Source organism: Vigna umbellata, chromosome 4 (assembly GCF_029865625.1).
Source record: "Vigna umbellata cultivar VRB3 chromosome 4, Vumbellata_1.0, whole genome shotgun sequence".
Classification (NCBI taxonomy): Eukaryota; Viridiplantae; Streptophyta; class Magnoliopsida; order Fabales; family Fabaceae; genus Vigna; species Vigna umbellata.
In genome coordinates, this window is record NC_142168.1 from 31,038,697 (window position 1) to 31,058,942 (window position 20,246).

The 20,246-nt window shown below is 34.4% G+C and overlaps 1 protein-coding gene across 1 annotated transcript; it reads right to left on the bottom strand.

Annotated features, from left to right (window-relative positions):
- Nucleotides 1-36: 36 nt before the first annotated feature.
- Nucleotides 37-17,866, bottom strand: LOC148199887 (LEAF RUST 10 DISEASE-RESISTANCE LOCUS RECEPTOR-LIKE PROTEIN KINASE-like 2.4). Its single transcript, XM_088114449.1, has 4 exons — nt 17,034-17,866; nt 15,749-15,787; nt 1,638-1,673; nt 37-1,339 (listed from the first exon to the last, which is right to left on the bottom strand). Exons 1-4 carry the CDS (start codon nt 17,821-17,823, stop codon nt 240-242), a joined length of 1,965 nt encoding a protein of 654 aa, XP_087970575.1. The 5' UTR covers nt 17,824-17,866; the 3' UTR covers nt 37-239.
- Between the last annotated feature and the right edge of the window lie 2,380 nt (nt 17,867-20,246).

A 20,246-nucleotide genomic window follows, 5' to 3' on the forward strand; every position in this document is an offset into this window, starting at 1 on the left:
ATTTTACAATTTTAACTTTTAAACAATTTTACATAATTGTAATTAAAATAATATCATCTCATTATATCATAACTGGAAGCAACATATGACAGGTTTTTCTGGTAGCTTTCGCACCGTTGTAACTGTTACATGAGGTTCTGCCTGTTTTTCTAGATGATAGGAAAGAGCTAACAATGTAAAGAGCAATTCATTTTATAATATAAGTCGAGAAATTTACCAAATATGCAGTGTGCTTAATTTCAGGAGATGGAATATTCCGACAGTGATCTAGTGGGAGAAGAAAGCAAAGGTTTGGGTGGGATTTGTAAGGAATCCATGCTATCTTCCAACATATCAATCACTCTGCTCATTGTAGGTCTATCATTAGGAAACGTTTGAGTACACCATAAACCCACCATCGCCAACCTCTTTACAATCTCATTTTCTTCTGTTGTCATCTCCATATCTGGTCTCAAATCATTGTCCAACTCAAGCTTATTGTATGCCCAGTGCGGGAAGTATATCTCACTTGTATTACTTGCTTCACCATTGATGTTCTTCCTCCCTCCCACCATCTCTAGCAGCATCATTCCGTAACTATAAACATCAGACTTATGCGAAACTCTTCCAAAATTTCTGCTCCACATTTCTGGAGCTACATACCCCATTGTCCCTCTAGCATCTGACAGGGAAACGATACTTTCATTCCTAGGGCACAGTTTTGCCAACCCAAAATCAGATATCTTTGCACATAAGTTCTCATCCAGAAGAATGTTATGTGGTTTTATGTCAAAGTGAAAAATTCGAGTGTTGCATCCCTTGTGCAGGTATTCTAAACCTCGAGCTATGTCCCTTGCAATTTGATATATAATATCCCAACTCAAGGCTGAAAGAGTTTCGTCTCTTGTTCTGTAAATGAATTTGTCAAGGGAACCATTGGACATGAATTCATAGATGAGAGCTCTCTTGTGACCTTTCAAACAAAATCCAAGAAGAGAGACAACGTTAACATGAGAAGTTCTACTGATGCTGGCAACCTCATTCATAAATTCTTCACCATTTTTTTTGGATGCACTCAACATCTTTACAGCCACAAGACTACCATTGGATAACTTTCCTTTGTACACTGCACCAAACCCACCTTGTCCCAGCTTCTCTTTGAAGTTGTTGGTCATTTTTTTAACCTGTGATAGTTTATATCTTTTTAGAGCTAGAGAGCCCTGACTTTTAAGCAATGTTTCAATATTTTTGTTAATTTTTGAAGCCAACCCAAAATTCGCTAGCCAGGGTGGTGACTTGTATCTTACACACAGAATTGAAATTGATATTAAAACTCCTGCAATTGCTGAACCTGTAACACCTGTGTAGCAGATGAGAAATGTTGACACCTCATTCTGTAATCTTCTTCTAATCTCAAATGTAAATAGAAAAAGAGTTATGGTTACTGAATTTAATTTTTCTCAACTTTGAAAATTTATTAGAAACCAGTAGGAAATATTTAGTGGAAACTATATTAAGCAGTAATTTAAATTGTGAATTTTTTTTACATGATTATGACAGGTATACAATCATGAAGACATAAGAGAGAAACACAAAACTATAGTATTAAAAGAAGTGGTGGATGGGAAAGTATAAAAGGAAACATAGATTTTTATTACCTAAAATAATGAGTTTCCTCTTTTTGTCCCAATTTCCTGCAAAAGTAGACGAACAAAGATGAATTCATCGAATTCCTAGAATATTGGTGAAAATTTTGTTGAATTGTTGTTCAGATATAAAGAGAACATAACATACAATGTACTTTTACAATCACTTATCTTTTCGAAGAGGAATTACAATATCTTTCTACTTCACTTATGATAGAGGAAAGAAGCTTTTTGTGTCCAATTTAAACGAAATTTCTACCTTTGTTTAAGTTTCATTTTTGATGGAGGACCATCCAAGCTCAACATAGGACCTTTAACAAGAGCCATGTCTAAGAGAATCCAAGAGGAAGAGGGAGCACTCACTGCTTTGCTCTTATGGAGTATTAATTACTAAAATCTTCCTCCTCTTTAAATAACTTTACATTGTTTTGTAGGTCATTAAATAAAGCTTGGCAAACACTTGGAGGAGTAACCAAGCAAGGAAAAGCAAAGGAGCTAAAATTGAAGATGTCGCTGTTACCGCTCAGATGCATGAATTCTGTACAGCCCAGCGGCACCGCAGACAGCAACTCCATCTTCCTCTGCAGTTCTGCTTAGCTGGCAAACTTAGCTTGCTTCCCAAGCTTCCTTTCATTGCATCACGTGCCTTTAGAATAGCTTGCATAACACGTCTTAGAAGTTCTCCTTCATCTATAAATAGGGGGCTTCATCCTTTGTAAATTCAACTTTGAATTGATAAGGAAATGCTGTTGAGATTTCTCCAGACATTCTTTCAGAGTTCAAACACTTTGTGCCTATTCTGCACATTCTCCTCTAGCTTCCTTCCCTCTTGGAAGGCTTTCGGAGCTTGAGATTCCTTGATCCACTCATACACCTTCATTGAAACACTCATCAAACACTTACCGTGCCTCATCGTCATCCAACTAACCACTGCCTTCTCTGGTTTTGGAAGTACTCGTGATTGAATTGCAAGGATGCTTCCATCATTTGGCATCAAGAGTCAGTCGTTTCAGTCACGCTTCAAGAGCTAAGTGTCTCGTATCCATTCCTCTGTTTTTTTTTCTGTCTTGTGCTGTTCATATATGTCACTGTTCCATTTTGTTTTTCTGGTTTGATTCTGTGTTTGAGTGAATGTTTGATTCTATTCACTGTTCGTTAGTGTTTGTTCTTCATTTTAATCGGTGCAATTCTTTTAATTGAATCCAATTCATCTAAATTCATCATTTCCGTTTTGTATCATGGTCATGTGCAGAAAATCACTGCAGCTTTAATTCCGTCAAGTAATTGCTACTGTTTTCAGCTTCGTTTTTTTTCGTTTTCTTTGAGTCGTGTGCATCTACTAAGCTCTATGTTGATCCTATAAAGCAATGACATCAAATCAGCTTGATCATTTGAGTTAACAGCAGTGCACGCTGTTTTTGGTTCCAAATTCTGCAGAAAAAAAGTCAAGTTCTGGGTTTATATTTTGTAATCTGTTTTGATTTAGATTTAGTGATTCTTAAGCTTTGTACGAGTTTTTGTGATGTTCTTAAGCATTGCTAGAAGTATAACAACTCACAATACTCACAGAGTTGCAAAATGTGTGGTTGAGTTCCTCCAACTTTAATTTCAGATTTTGCAATACGAGGCATGTCTGATTTCATCATGTGCATCTCCTTTTTGTTCAGATTTATTGATTGTAAAACTTGAGACAAGTTTATTTGATGCATTTATACATGTTTCAAGTGTTAACAGTTACAAATCAACAATGAATCACAAAAAGAGTAGTTGAGTTGTTTAAAACTCTGTTTCGGTAATGTCACAATAATTTCAAGTTTTGCACCGTACTTGATATCATTGCTTGTGTCTTAGGCCATTTTAATTTTCTAGCTCATCTTTTCTAAGCTAGATCTAGTGCATAGGACCATTCTTCTATCTTGTTTGATCCAGCCAACCTTGATTCTATGCAATTTTTTCAATTCTAATGCAGATTTCTAGTTTTTTTTTGCTGCATAATTAGCAACTCTGACTATGATTTCGAGCATGTGTATGTTTCTGTGCATTGCAACTGTTTGAACACATTCATTTGATCATTTAAAACCTGTTTGCACTGTCCAATTGCTCTTTTCATAGCCAAGGTATCATTTCACATCTTGAACCATCATTTTACTTGAAATATGCAAGTGCACACCTCATATTGAGATCTTGTCTGTTTTAGATCAGTTTCATTGAGTTTGGAGTCATTTTTGGTGAATTGAAATTGGTTGGTTACTGTTCATATGGTAAATTTTGAGCCAAATTGGTATTGACTTGCTGCATCACCAAATTTTCCTTATTTTTAATTAGTGCACTTGTCATCTTTTACAGCAGTCAATTTCTTTGCTGATTGAGTGCTTGGACACACCTATTATGATGATATAAAGCTGCTTGAAGTGTCATTGAGCAGTTGACTTCACTGCCATTCAAATTCCATACTGTTGTTTCTTATTTTTCAGCCACTTTTACTGCTGTTGTCATATTTTTAGCCACCATCTTATATTCAAATTGTAAACTGGTTTGGCAAAAGCTGGGGATCTTGTCCCAAACACAATTAAATCCATACACAGGTGTAAACCAATATGAAAAAAGGCAATTAAATCCCTGCAATCCAGTTTACACATCAAAAACCAGAAAACACAAGTTCTACAGTTCTTTGTGGCATTTTGACAAACAGTTTGGAAATTACATCAAACAGTTTTACATCACAGATTTTCCTCACTGTTTTGAGTCTTTTCTTGCTTTTATAATCTGTTCTAGACCCTATCCTAGGTTCCTTTTGAGTGCTACCTTTTGTTCTAGCCGTATATCACTTGCATTCATCATTTTTGGCTTCCAAACTATGTTTAAAAACTGGTTTTTGGTTAACTAATTTCTAGTGCAGCAGATTTTCCATCACCTCACGGTTTCAGTGTTTGACAGTGGAGTGTGACTTCATTTTGAGGTGATCCAAGTTCCAACAAGCTTCCTCCAAGAGGGTAGCATACTAGGAAGTGGAGAGTTTGTAGAATTGGATACAAAGGTTGTTCTCCAAGCTGCATTCTTGTGCAGTTTTCAGCAGCATTTCCCCACCCTTCACACCAAAAATTTCACATACTTTTGGAGCTAAACTACATTCAGATTTGGTAGCCTCCCTTGTATACATAGAATAGCTCATTTTTTCTCCATTTTTCAGCTTTGTATCACGGAACCTTTGAAGTTTAATTGCTTTACATTTCTCAAACTTAAAGTAACTTGGAAAAATGCTATCCAAGCAATTCCAAGTCTACTAAGCAACATTGTAATAGTTAGTTCCCACTTATTAGAGTGAAAGTGTGTCAAGGGGCTCCAAGTGTCACTTGCACTTTCACATAGGGCCGGTTATCATTGTCTTCCATTTCCATTCATTTATTTTCTTGCTTGATTGTCTTTTATGTTTTAAGTCTCCGTGATACTTAGGAGCGCGTTTCACATAGTTAAACCTTCGTTTGGTTTCTAGGAGCATAACATCTTTGCATTCCAAAAAGGTTTTGAAAGACTTCTATCTAGAAACTTGGGTGAGAAGCGTCAGGAGACACTCTGGCTAAGGAAGGACAAGGTTTCTAAGCTTGTCCATTGTGACTCACCTCTCCTTCCTGGGAGCTATTCGGTTTCATGACCTTTAGAATCTCTATAGAAGTCATTTACCAAAAACACCTCAAATTCTCTTTTCAAAAGTTTTGATTCATACTTGTGCAAGGTTTTCAAATCATTGTGAAAACAATTTCTCTACTTCACAAGCATGAGTCACTCTAGTGTTCAAGGTAATGTCACTCAAGATCAAGAGAACATAGAGTTGCGAGAAGAGCTCAATAGAACCAAGACTGAGTTGAATGAGCTAAGGCAAATAGTCGCCACTCTTACTATCAATCAAAGCAGGCACACACAAGGAACTCACTCTCATAGGCAAAATTATGATCGAGATGATCATTCCCACCATAGTGATCACCATACTTACCAACCTTATGATCACTATCAACACCCTCCTAGGCGACATCACAACCATAAAGAACATCATGTAGAACCTAAGCTTGACCTTCCTCCTTTCTATGGTAGAGATAATGTTGAAGAATACTTTGAGTGGGAGATGAAGGTTGAACAAATTTTTGAATGCTACAACATAGATGATAGGAGGAGAGTGACCCTAGCCATCTTAACCTTTCAAGGTGCAGCCCTTTATTGGTGGACATCCATCATAAGGGACCAAAGGATGAATGGCGACTACAAAATCCAATATTGGAATGAGTTGAAAGCAGCCTTACACAGGCGACATGTCCCAGCCTATTATGCTAGAGAAGTCATGGACAAGCTCCATAGACTTCAACAAAGAAACATGAGTGTTGAAGAATATAGGCAAAAATTAGAGTTACTCATGTTGAGAGCGGGAATCAAAGAGGAGGAGAGATTCACCATAGCTAGATTCCAGAGTGGATTAAACTATGAGATTAGAGATAAGGTAGAACTCTTACCTTACTTAGATCTAAATGATTTTGTCCAGCTATGTGTGAGAGTGGAAGAACAAAACAGGAGAAAAGCTTCCACAAAAAGAACGTACCCTACCACATCATCATATAGGAGAGATCTTAAGAGGGAGGGTAGCTTTCCAAGATATGAGGAAACAAAGGAGAGAGAGCAAGAAAGGACACAAGATAAGTTCAAAAGCAAAGATAAAGAGCTAAAAAGGGAAAAAGAAAGCTTTAAAGGAAAAGAACAAAGAATTCCAAGAGAGCCACCCAGAGATACCAGGGGTAGGGAGACTAGATGTTTCAAATGTGGGGCCAGAGGACACTATTCAACTGAGTGTCACTTTAAAAAGTCAACCTATATCCTTGAACATAAAAGTAATAGTGAGGAGTCATCTTCTAGTGTGTCTGAGTTGTCCTCATCTGAAGAGGAACATGAAGCTCCACCTTGCGATGGAGATCTTCTCATGGTTAGGAGACTCCTTGAGGCAAAGCATGTTGAGTTAGAACAAACTCAACGAGAAAACCTATTCCACACTCGCTGCAAAGTTCTTGATAAAACATGTTCTATGATTGTGGATAGTGGTTCTTGTTGTAATTGTTGTAGCACTAGAATGGTTGAAAAGCTAGGCTTAACTCCTACTCCTCATCCTAACCCTTACAAACTTCAATGGATAAAAGAGGATGAAGGAATAGTTGTTAAGGAACAAGTAAGTGTTCCCATTTCCATAGGCAAGTATGAAGACCAAATCATTTGTGATATTGTTCCAATGGAAGCGGGTCACATTTTACTTGGACGGCCTTGGCAATTTGACAAACAGGCTTTGCATGATGGAGTCACCAACAAGATCACCATTCAACATAAAGGCAAAAAGATTATCTTGAGTCCTCTTACACCATCACAAGTGCGAGAGGATCAAATAATACTTAAGAAGAAGTTGGATGGTGAGAAGAAAATTTACTCTAATAAAGTTTCCAAAGAGAAGAAGTTGAGTTTGGTTGAAAGTGCCTCAACCAATGAAGTTGTCCCACCACACACTTCCAAAAATCTTTTCCTTGGACAACCTCACTTTCTTCTCTATTGTAAGGAGGCACTTCTTTCCATAAATCATCCACTTGATTCTCATCCAAAGGGGTTACAAAAGCTTTTGAAAGAGTTTGATGATTTATTTCCTAAAGAGGTTCCAAGTGGTTTACCACCTCTTCGGGGAATTGAACATCAAATTGATTTAATTCCAGGAGCCTGTCTTCCTAATAGGCCAGCCTATAGGACTAACCCCACAGAAACCAAAGAGATAGAGAAGCAGGTTAATGATTTATTGGGAAAAGGGTGGATACAGAAAAGCCTTAGCCCTTGTGCGGTGCCAGTGTTGTTAGTACCTAAGAAAGATGGATCTTGGAGAATGTGTACAGATTGCAAGGCTATTAACAACATTACAGTCAAGTATAGGCACCCTATTCCTAGATTGGACGACATGCTAGATGAATTACATGGAGCAAACATGTTCACCAAGATTGATCTTAAAAGTGGGTATCATCAAATCAGAATTAAAGAAGGAGATGAATGGAAAACCGCTTTTAAGACCAAATTTGGCCTTTATGAATGGTTAGTCATGCCTTTTGGCTTAACCAATGCTCCTAGTACCTTCATGCGACTAATGAATCATGTCCTTCAGGAATACATAGGCAGCTTTGTTATAGTCTACTTTGATGATATTTTAATTTATAGCAAAGGTCTTAAAGAACATCTTCATCATGTGAGGAAAGTATTGATTTTGCTTAGACAACACCATTTATTTGCCAACTTTGACAAATGTACCTTTTGTCAAGAGAGTGTTATTTTTCTAGGCTTCAAAGTTGGGAAAGAAGGAGTACATGTTGATCCTAGCAAAATCAAAGCTATCCAAGAATGGCCTATCCTCAAAACAGTGGGAGAAGTAAGAAGTTTTCTAGGTCTAGCAGGTTTCTATAGACGCTTTGTAGAAAATTTTTCTACTATTGCTGCTCCCCTTAATGAACTTTTGAAGAAGGATGTGCCATTCATATGGGATGAGAAACAAAGTCTAGCTTTTGAGACCTTAAAGCATAAGTTAACACATGCACCCATTCTACATTTACCTAATTTTTCCAAAGCTTTTCAAGTAGAATGTGATGCTTCTGGGGTAGGAATAGGCGCTGTTCTTATACAAGAAGGTCATCCAATAGCTTATTTTAGTGAAAAACTTAGGGAACCTACTTTGAACTATCCTACCTATGACAAAGAACTTTATGCCCTCATTCGAGCATTGAAAACTTGGGAGCATTACTTAGTGTCTCAAGAGTTTATAATAAACACTGACCATGAATCTCTCAAGTATCTTAAAGGGCAAGGAACATTGAACAAGCGACATGCAAAGTGGATTGAGTACCTTGAGCAGTTTCAATACGTCATCAAACATAAAAAGGGGAGTACTAATGTTGTTGCGGATGCTTTATCTAGACGACATGCATTGCTAGTTACTCTAGGATCCCAAATACTAGGTTTTGATGACATTAAACAACTTTATGAATCTGATCCTACCTTTGCATCTACTTATGCATCTTGTCTTAAGAAGCCATTCGATGGATTTTATATTTCTGAGGGGTATCTTTTTAATAAAGGAAAACTATGCATACCCCAAGGATCTATTCGAAAGCTTCTTATCAAAGAAAGTCATGGTGGAGGACTCATGGGCCATCATGGAGTTGATAAAACTCTTCATACTTTGAAAAGCAAATTTTATTGGCCACACATGAGAATAGATGTCCAAAAGCATTGTTCTAGTTGCATAGTTTGTTTACAAGCTAAGTCTAAAGTAATGCCTCATGGACTCTATCTTCCTCTTCCCATAGCTAGTACCCCTTGGGAAGACATTAGTATGGATTTTGTCTTAGGTCTACCAAGAACTCAAAAGGGCTTTGATTCTATCTTTGTGGTGGTTGATCGATTTAGTAAAATGGCTCATTTTATACCTTGCCACAAAGTAGATGATGCTAGCTATATAGCAAAACTCTTCTTTAAAGAAGTTGTTAAATTGCATGGTTTACCCAAAACTATAGTTTCTGATAGAGATGTTAAGTTTCTTAGCTACTTTTGGAAAACACTTTGGGCTAAGCTAGGAACTAAACTACTATTTTCTACTACATGTCACCCACAAACTGATGGGCAAACAGAAGTAGTAAATAGGTCTCTATCTATTACGCACTAGTAAAAAATCGGGTTTTTACAGCGCACATTATGCCACGGTTCAACGAAAACCGCAGCATAATGGTGCGCGGTGGCAGTTTTGTAAATAAAACGAACCTATATGCCGCGGTTCTAATGGGAACCGCGGCATATACCCCAGTCAACCATTGCCTTTGACGCCACGTATGAATAAAAAATTAAATAACAGAGTATATGCCGCGGTTCTCTGCACAACCGCGGCATATACCCTGCCAATTTATTGCAGGTGCTGACTGGGTCAGAGAATTCGAAAAGTTACAGGGGGTATATGCCGCGGTTCTCTGGGGAACCGCGGCATATACCCCTGTAACGTCTCAACTTCTCTGCCAGTCAGAGAATTTCAAAAGTTACAGGGGGTATATGCCGCGGTTCCCCAGAGAACCGCGGCATATACCCCCTGTAACTTTTCGAATTCTGTGAAAGGCAGTTGGGGAGACAGTTGTGTTGAACACGTTTCAGGGGTATATGCCGCGGTTCTCTGGGGAACCGCGGCATATTCTCCTATATGAAATTAATTTAATGTTTATTTGAAATATTTCGAGGTTTATGCCGCGGTTGCCCGCTGAACCGCGGCATATAGTTTGAAAATAATTTCAAAAATGCCATTTCTGATAATTTTTTAAATTAGTATATGCCGCGGTTGGGGGTTAACCCGCGGTAGATTCTCCCGTTCAGAGTTAAAAAACAAAACTTGGAACAGTGCATCGTCTTCCTCGCGCGTTCTCTCTGTTTTCGCGTTTCTTCTTCCTCCGAACCACCCTTCATCTCAGATTTTGCGTTTTTAACCGTTTAAACTCAAAATTGTTCGGTCATTATTCGTTTTTGACGATAAAAACGAGTTTTAGCCGTTCAAAATCGTGATTTCCTGGCGTTTTTCACCCTCTCCGCCGCCGTTGTGTTGCGTTTTTCACCCTCTCCGCCGCCGTTCCTCTTCCAGGTATTTATGTCCATTTGCATTTTTAACGTGATTTCTTCATTAATTTTTGCATAATGCTATAGTTTTGGTAATGTATGAAGTTTCTATAGTTTTGGTATAATTTTTGCTTTAATTTTGATAGTGCATGAAATTGTTATAGTTTTGGTAATGTATGATATGGTTTTTGCTATAGTTTTGGTAATGTGTGTTGTAGTTCTTGTAGTTCTTAGATTTAGATTTAAACAATGCATTTGATTAGATAGAATTTTCTTAGACTCTCTACTTTATTTGATGTTGAAATACATTTGAACATGTGTTTGTTATGTTGAAATTGAATTTCTGTAAATGTTTTTATATGCAGGTCTGTTTTTGTGGTAGTGGATATCACAAAAACAGACCTGCAATTTTAAAAAACTGCAGGGGAATATGCCGCGGTTCTAACCACAACCGCGGCATATAGTGCATTTTTTAATTTTTTTTTTAATTTTTTTTTAAAAAAAAAATGAATTTAGGCAGCGGTTCCCTAGACAACCGCGGCATATTCCGCAGCCTATATACCGCGGTTCGAACCGCGGCATAAAGTGTCTGACTTACTACCGCGGCTGAATATGCCGCGGTTCAAGAACCGCGACGTATAGTGAAAATCAACCGCGGTAAAAGCCCCTCGCTGCACTAGTGACGGGTAATGTTGAAGGGCAATATTAAAAATTGGGATGATCATCTACCTCATATAGAGTTTGCTTATAATAGAGTAGTTCACAAAACTACTAAACTTTCTCCTTTTGAGGTTGTTTATGGTTTTAACCCTCTCACACCTCTTGATCTACTTCCCCTTCCAGAAACATCTTCTTTTCTTCATAAAGAAGGTCTTTCTAAAGCGGAGTTCATCAAAAAGTTGCATGAAAAGCTTAAAACATATATTGAAAAACAAACTCAAAAGTATTCTGAATACAACAACAAAGGGAGAAAACAAGTACTTTTAAAAGAAGGAGACTTAGTTTGGCTTCACTTGAGAAAGGATAGATTTCCTTCTCAACGCAAATCCAAATTAAGCCCTAGAGGTGATGGTCTTTTCAAAGTGATCAAGAAGATAAATGATAATGCATATCAGTTAGACCTTCCTGAAAGTTATGGCGTCAGTCCTACTTTTAACATTTGTGATCTAATTCCTTTCATAGGAGATGCCCAACAGGGTTCCCAAGATCTGGGGACAGATCTTTTTCAAGAGGGAGGGACTGATGGAGGACCATCCAAGCTCAACATAGGACCTTTAACAAGAGCCATGTCTAAGAGAATCCAAGAGGAAGAGGGAGCACTCACTACTTTGCTCTTATGGAGTATTAATTACTAAAATCTTCCTCCTCTTTAAATAACTTTACATTGTTTTGTAGGTCATTAAATAAAGCTTGGCAAACACTTGGAGGAGTAACCAAGCAAGGAAAAGCAAAGGAGCTAAAATTGAAGATGTCGCTGTTACCGCTCAGATGCATGAATTCTGTACAGCCCAGCGGCACCGCAGACAGCAACTCCATCTTCCTCTGCAGTTCTGCTTAGCTGGTAAACTTAGCTTGCTTCCCAAGCTTCCTTTCATTGCATCACGTGCCTTTAGAATAGCTTGCATAACACGTCTTAGAAGTTCTCCTTCATCTATAAATAGGGGGCTTCATCCTTTGTAAATTCAACTTTGAATTGATAAGGAAATGCTGTTGAGATTTCTCCAAACATTCTTTCAGAGTTCAAACACTTTGTGCCTATTCTGTACATTCTCCTCTAGCTTCCTTCCCTCTTGGAAGGCTTTCGGAGCTTGAGATTCCTTGATCCACTCATACACCTTCATTGAAACACTCATCAAACACTTATCGTGCCTCATCGTCATCCAACTAACCGCTGCCTTCTCTGGTTTTGGAAGTACTCGTGATTGAATTGCAAGGATGCTTCCATCAATTTTCCTCTTGCATGTAAGTTTTTCATAGTTGTATGTGATGTTTAAGTATTTTATAAGACTATATGCTAATTAATGGTCCTAACAGTATGACGGTATACCATGATCATGTTTTCGTTGTTTGTTAAAGGTTTATATGCGTTTGATACTATTTTAGATCTTTTAGAGCGGTTTGATCATCTATAAGATAAGACGAGCTAACAACCACGTTTTAAGTTACTATGATGTTTGTAATTTGTATTATATGTTTGAAATGGTGTGAAATTGGTAATTTGGTATGGTGAAGTATTGTCATGATTGCTTGTTGAATGTTATTGGTTTTGATGGACTATGATTTATAGGAATTGTTTTCTAGTTAACTGGAATTATTGTCAAAATGTTGCTGTTGTGGGACAATTACTTGAGTTTTTGGTTTAAAATCTTATGGTTTAGTATGAGAAAATTTTGATGAAGTTGTTTGTTAAATATTACTTGTTTTGTTGCTTGAACTTGACGAGATTGAGGGCATTAAGAGTTGTTTTGTTGTTGGATAATTAAATGGATAAAATGTTAAGGATTGGTTAATAATGTTGTTGTATTGGTTTTATGTATGGCTTATTGAATGTACTAGTTTTCGATGTTTAGAATGAGGGATATTATTCATTTAGAATTTATTAAAATGTTGTATTGATTTTTTATTTCGTATGATTGGTTTGGTTTGAATTAGTCATTTGGTATGTTTAGTGGTTCTTGTTGTTTTATGAAATATTTTTGTTTTGATTGAAATTGATGTTGAATTGGAGAATCAAATAACTAGTCATTTGATCAAATTGGTATTAAATCTGACATCTAAGCCTTTTTTATAACCCTTAACTAAGTTAGAAATATCAAATTGATCCTTTGAATAGGTTCCTGATTACCTAAAAGTACTTGGATGAAATTATGGTTTCTGATGTAGTACTGTAGGCCACTGATATAACGTTGAGCACTAACCTTCCTCTGTCATGGGTTTTGGTCTCTGGACACATGACATTGGTCTTCTAGTGTCCTTGGTTTAGTCTTTGGACATAAGGTATTGAGCGGTGGTCCTATATCGTTGAGTATGCCCTATTACGAGTTTTGTTTTTGGTTTTTTGTGTTTTCTATATACTGAACTATGTTGATTTTAGTATTATTGATAAAATGTGTATAACTAAAGGGAATTGTTGATGCTTTGTTAATTTTAAATATGAATGTAAGTATGGTTAAAGTATAATGGTAAACATGTATGGTGCTTATGTATCATGATATTATGATAATGATGACTTGTTATTGGTTATGTGCATGATATATGTGTTTGACATAATTTCATGGATCTCGTGAGTAGATTCTATGATGATGTTCAGTAGTTATGTGTTTGGTGTAATTCTATGGATTCTCGTGAGTAGATTTTATGTTGGCATTCAATAGTATATTTTTGGTGTAATTCCATGGATCTCGTGGAGAGGTTCTATGGTGACGTTCAATAGTGTGATGTATTGATGTAGGGACTCAGTCTTAGAAGTTATCTTGACACTCCAATAATTATTCTACCTTAAGTAGAGAAGGGAAGTTATGTCGTGAGGAGTAGTTGAAGGTCCTAGTTTATAGTTTGATTCTTTGGTCATAGGTGGTAGACGTACTAATCTTATGTGGTAGCTTGGGTTCGCAAGCTGTTCCACCACTAAGTACAAAACTTGTCATAGTCTAACAACAATACACATATCCAGATAAGTTTAATTCTATGAGTATGTATAAGCTTTTGGTTTGAATTGAGAGTGTAATTTATGTATGATTGTACGCGTTATGATTTGTTGATGTAGATGTTTACATGTGTTGAAACCTATATAAATGTTATGAAACCTCTTTTTGGTATGTTACTTTACCATTATTTCTTCTTTGTTTTTATGTTTGTTTCTTCTTATTCATTATTATCACCTTAAGAGAGTGAGAAGATAAAAGTGTTCTAGTTGGTCCGGTGTAGGTGAAAGTGGTGTTGAAGTTTTTAGAAGTAAACATTTTCGTTTTATGTTTTATTAGTATTAGAAATCTATTTCGTTTTAGTTTTTAATGTAATCCTTAAAGATATAAGATTCTGTTATGTGTATACTTAAATATATAAGATTCTGGTATGTGTATATATTTCATCTGATACTTATGTATAAGATAAGTAGAATAAACTTATATACATATTCTTTCTTGATAAATTTGTCCTCTCGTTCTTTTGTATATAATGTCTCTTTTAATAATTATATACAATTAAATGAGATATTACAGTTCTTTGTCAATTTTTATCAAATCTTTATATAACTTTAAAAATATTTCTTTTATATATTTTTACTGAACTAAATGATTAAATATTTAAATTTATTTCTTATCTGTTTTTAAAAAAATTCTATTGATATTTTCTATATCTATGTGCTTTAATTAAATTTTAAATATTTTACAAATTTAAATATTTTTAATTGATTTTTATTAAAAAAATTGGTAATCTAAGTGTCTTAATATTACTTTTTTTTTTGTCTAAATACCTTGTTTTTATTTTAAGGTCAGGAGATAATACTGCTTCTGCCTTTGTGTTTACGTCAGTTGTCAACTCATTAATTTTTATTTTTTTTTAATTTCTCTGTCAATTAGTTATAATTTTGTCATTCTTTCTTTCATTATTATTTTCTCTCCCAGTGAATTTGAAAGTAAAAAAAATGTAAGAAGAGAAAGAAAACAGAGTGGAGGATGAAATTCTTTGACTTAAACGAAAGTAATTGGAAAAAGAAAATCATGTTTATAGGAAATTTTATTGATGTGATAAAACAATCTTGATAGTAAATTAATATATTTAGAAAATAAATTTTAAAAATAATTTGAAGTAAAAAATAAATTTTTGAAAAATATAAATTAAAGTTAAAATCAAATTTAAAAGAAAATATAAAATTACTATAAAAATTTAATAAATAAAAAATATATTTCGTAGTAAAAATATACTGAAACAAAATTAAATATTTAAATAAATATTTTTTTATTAATTTAATTATTTATTTATTTTAATATAAAATGGATATTAATGTTCAATTTATATGATGTTTTGAAACCTTTCTTTACTTTTCTTCCAAGTTTAACTTGTGTTTTGAAGAATATGCATGTGGAGAAGTGAATTTAAGGAAAAGAGGTGATGTGAAAGTGAGATTCTTTATATTAGAAAAAAGATATTGAGGAATGAATAGAAAAGAAAAGAAAGTTTGTGTAAGCTTATAAATAATTTAATTGATATAGATAATAAAAAAATTGTTTTAATATATATATAATTATAAAGTGACTTATTATTAATTTATTAAAATTTTCTTTTATATATCACGTTCATCCTATTATTCACTTATTTTATCTTCAAATATCTTTACTTTTACCACAAAATCTTTTAAAAACAATAATAGCACTATTCCATCTCTATTGTCTCAAATCCATGCATGTATTTCACCTTCGTGAAATTCATCATTTAACAAAGCTATGATGAAAAAGTATAAAAAAAATTACCTCCTTTCTGATTTGAAGAGCTTTGTGCGCTTCCCTTGTCTGCTCATGTTTGGTAGATGAAAACGTGGTTTGAGGGAGATTGAAAAAAGAAAAAAGAAAAGAAAAAGCCAAATTAAAATATATTTGAAAAATAAAATAAAAATAACAAAAAAAAAATTAAAATATCTAAACTTTATGAGATAATTAAATTTTAGTTAAGCCGGTCTCTTTTATCAAAATCAGCATCAGAGGCCAATTTGGTCATTTGCGTATTGGTTACTGACTCTGATGAGGGAAACCAGAAAGAAGAAACCCTAATAACTGTAGGGGGCCAGGAGACAGAGACACATAAGACCTGGAATAATTTGCAGTCAACCTTAAACTCTGGTCAACAAAAGCAATTCACTGAAACCTCCCATTTATTTTTTATTGAATATATATGTCTAAGCTACGAAGATAATAACTAATAATTATTTTCACAATGATTCCGATATTAATTTTGTTAATTCATACTAATTTTTATCAATTTTTAAACACTAAACTTGTATTTTGCATGCGAAACAGAATTTACTCAAAAAAATAAAATAAAATTGTATAACACATATCAAACAAGAAGAGTTAGAAGTTCAGGTTCTCAGTTGAGATTTTATTGTTGTCTAAAGACTTGATATATTGATATATTGAAACTTTTTTAACATATTTTAAGAAATCAATATATTTTATAAATACAATAAGAAAACAAAAGGAAGGAAAAAAAATCCAAATTCGAAATATACATACTATGTAAATTCTAATGAGAAATATTTTAAGTGGGATGATTTCTTTCGAGCTGTTTTGTAGAAATTAAGTGGAGAAATCAAAGCTCACAGTGGAAGAAAGATTTAAGTTTCTAAACTTTACTTTTATTTATAAATAAATAATATCATAAAACTTATTTTTTTCTTGATTGATCTTAAACTTTGCCCCATATTTATATATATAATCTGATTCAAGCTTTAATCTTTATTTAAAAAATATTAAATTAGAAAATATATTAATCATGACAAATTTTCCTCTTGTGAGTGATTACTGGTACAAGAAGATGTACGAGAACAAAAATCTGACTAAAAATTATAGCTAATGTCACTGGCAAGTATTATAAAGTAAAAACAAAAACAAACAAGATATATAATATATCTTCATACTGAAAATTATATTTCAATAATTTTAAAATAAACACTACCAGATCACATTGCAATATAGCACAAAAATTTCATCAGAAGATGAGAGGAGAATGGGAAAAAAGAAAAAGGAACGGAAGACGTACCGCTACTCTTACGAGGAGAACAGTATTTATGTGTGCAATAATATTTGCATGAAACTACATATTCATCGTTACCACCATCGCTGCTGCAACTTCCGTTACTTTGGCTGCATCTTCTGCAATCGTGAGGAAAACCATAGTAGACCCCAAACCCATCCCTCAGAATTTCTTTCATAACTTGAGCTCCATCATCAAAATCATTATAATGATCGAGAGGAGCGGCACTGGGCACGCGCAAAAGTCTCGCGCAATTCTCAAGCACTGGGTATCTGCGGAGCGTCTCATTCTGCCTGTATTCCTCCACAAAGTAACACGCATCACCCCAACACGTAAAGTTGCGGTGTTCTGAAGGGAAATCTGGGAGGTAGGCACAATTTGAAAATAGGGTGATGTTGTATACTGGCACATAATACTGGAGCAGTTTGTCCACCAATTTAAAGAAAACGTCAAAAAATTCAGGAGAACAAAGATCGTTGACAGTGTGGGTTGGCACCACTGTCATGGTGCGAGAGGTGTTGTTGACATCCTTCACCGTGAAATTTTGAGATTCGTAACGAGTATCGCAGATGAGCTGGGATGATGCATCGCCGCCGTTACATTGAGAGGGTGGATTCTGTTCCCAGAAAGGATCAAAGATGGCGGACACGTTGGCGCTGCACCCGTATAACTGCTCAGCACAAAGCAGAGGCGGTGTTTGAGAGTGGGAGTATGGCAAAGCGATGCACAGCAACCAAGAGACGGTGAGTACAAACGCAAGGGGCGTGGTGTGGACGTGATTATGCTTTTCATCCATTGTCGCACTTCTTCTCGCATAAATCAAAGCTATATAGAAATCACTATTCTTTTCATCACCATATATTATATATATACCAACTATGCACACACACTCCTTCTTTCCTCTTACTTTCTTCACTCCCAAACGAAAGACATTTAATTATTCCCAAAACACGACCCGGTCTCTCCATCTCTTTCTGGTTGAAAGAATTAGGGAACAAACTCTGATCGTTACTTTTCATTTTGTTTTTTCCCCTTGTAGGTCAATGATTATCAGAATAATTTCTAGTCAATTTTTTTACTAGATTTCTCTATAATTTTTGTAGTATCATGTCATGTTAATATTTTCTCTTTAAAAGAGTGGTGAATTATAGCTTTGCCAATTGGCTCATAGATTCAGCTTCATGAGTTATGAAATTGTTTCAATAACTCTCGTATCGATTAGCGAGGTTTAAGTTGATTGAGTGATTTGTGTCAATGACCTTTTTAGTTCTCAAAATTTTCATAGATGTAAGCAAGAAGGTATAGAAATACATGAATTAATGTTATGGAGGGAAGAGGTACATATGCAGGAAAATTTGTGTTAGTTGTTAGTGAAGTAGCTGCATGAGCTGTTGCTGATGATAAAATTATTGTTGGTCATTTTCTTGACATCCGATAGTTTATATCTTTCCAGAGCTAGAGGGAAATGACTTTTAAGGAATGCTTCGATATTTTGATTACTTTTTGAAGCCAAGCCAAAATTTGCTTGCCAGGTTGGGGATTTATATCTTGCACACAAAATTGAAATTAATATCAACACTACTGCAATTGCTGAACCTGTAACACCTTACCAGATAAATAGGGACACCTGTTAGAAGATAAATAGGGACAGCTGTGAACATATACTTACGAGGAATGTCTTCAGTCTCTAATCTCAAATATAAATAAAAGAGTTATGGTCAGTGAAGTTAAACATAAACAAACTTTAATTATTCCAACTCTATGAAAATTTATTGAAAATCGATAACAAATATTTAGTGGAAACTATTAAGATAATTTAAATTCATCAGAGAGAATACACGTAAATATTTTTTTCCATGATTAGGACTATAAAATTATGGAGATAAGAGACAAGCTCAAGAAAATAGTGTATGTGTGTCATAAATATTCAGGGAACTATTGAATGGGAAGGTATACAACGAAATTTAGATTTAAAATAATGACTTTCTTCTTTTGGTCCGAATTTCCTGCAAAAGTAGATGAGAAAATTTTGTTGAAATATTGTTCAGATAAAAAGAAAACATTCTGTCTACTTTTACAATCACCTACCTTTTGGAAGAGGAATTATACAAATCTTTCAACTTCACCTTACAGCGCAATCTTAAAATTTATGACAGGAAAGAAGCATATGGGTCCAATATAAACGAATTTTCTACCTTAGTGTTCAATTTTCTCATTGTTACATTACATTTTAAATCTTATATTATACGTTTGATTTCAACATTAAAACTTACTATCATTTCACATTACTGAAATGCTTGTTCTAGATTATAAACCTCTGTTCAAACTAAATAACTAAATCCAAAGGAATCATTCTATCGAACTGAGTACTTGTTTTCTTAACACAAATCAAAACATTTTGATTTTAACAATTCTAATACAAAGAGGTGCATCGTCTTCAATTCTTATTTAAAAATCTAGTGCTTAAAAATTTAGGCATAGCTTATTCACGAAAATTATAAACAGATTACAAAGACATATTTGTAAACGAAAATAACTCAAAAAATAAGAAGTGATAACTGATGATTTATTTTCCAGAGGAGGAGAATGAAGGTGGAGTGATATATGTAATTTTGTTAAAATGAGTAAAGGAAAACTAATTTTAAAGACGATGAAGACATACTTCTTTTGTCAATTTTTGTTTTATCAAATCACTCAGATTATATAACTTTTATAACATAATTGATTATCTTTTATATATTTCCACTGCACTTAATAATTAAATATTTTCATGTTGACTGGGTCAAGTGAAACAAGACAGAACAAACCAGCTAATAAATGTAGGGACCAAGAGAAAAAAGCACGTCAAGACCTGGAAAAATATGCAGTCAACTTCAGAGTCTGGTCAACAAAAGCAAGTAACTGAAAAACCACGCAGTTATTTTTTGAGTAAATATGTGTAAGCTAAAAACATATGAAGAATATGTAAATTGGAAAGAGAAATGTGCTAAAATCAGGCAATATTTTGTGGGACAAAAAAATAAATGAAGCCGAGAAACTAAAGCTTATTCACAGAGAAAAGCACATTTAAGCTTCTGAAGTTTTGTTTTTTTATAGATAAAAACATCATAAAATTTAATTTTATTGATCTAAAACTTTTTTCCGTGTATATATATACTGATTTTTAATTTTGTTTCAATTAATTCTTAAATTGTTTTAATAAATACATGAAAGTTTAAT

Bases quoted from the DNA above. Each gene is read 5' to 3' on its own strand.
- LOC148199887 (XM_088114449.1), bottom strand. From the start codon at position 17,823: ATGGATGAAAAGCATAATCACGTCCACACCACGCCCCTTGCGTTTGTA. The intron at 1,674-15,748 runs GTAATTTTTTTT...CTACTTTTGCAG, and splicing joins CTCTTCAAATCAGAAAGGAG to GAAATTGGGACAAAAAGAGG. The intron at 1,340-1,637 runs GTAATAAAAATC...TCTGCTACACAG, and splicing joins GAGGAAACTCATTATTTTAG to GTGTTACAGGTTCAGCAATT.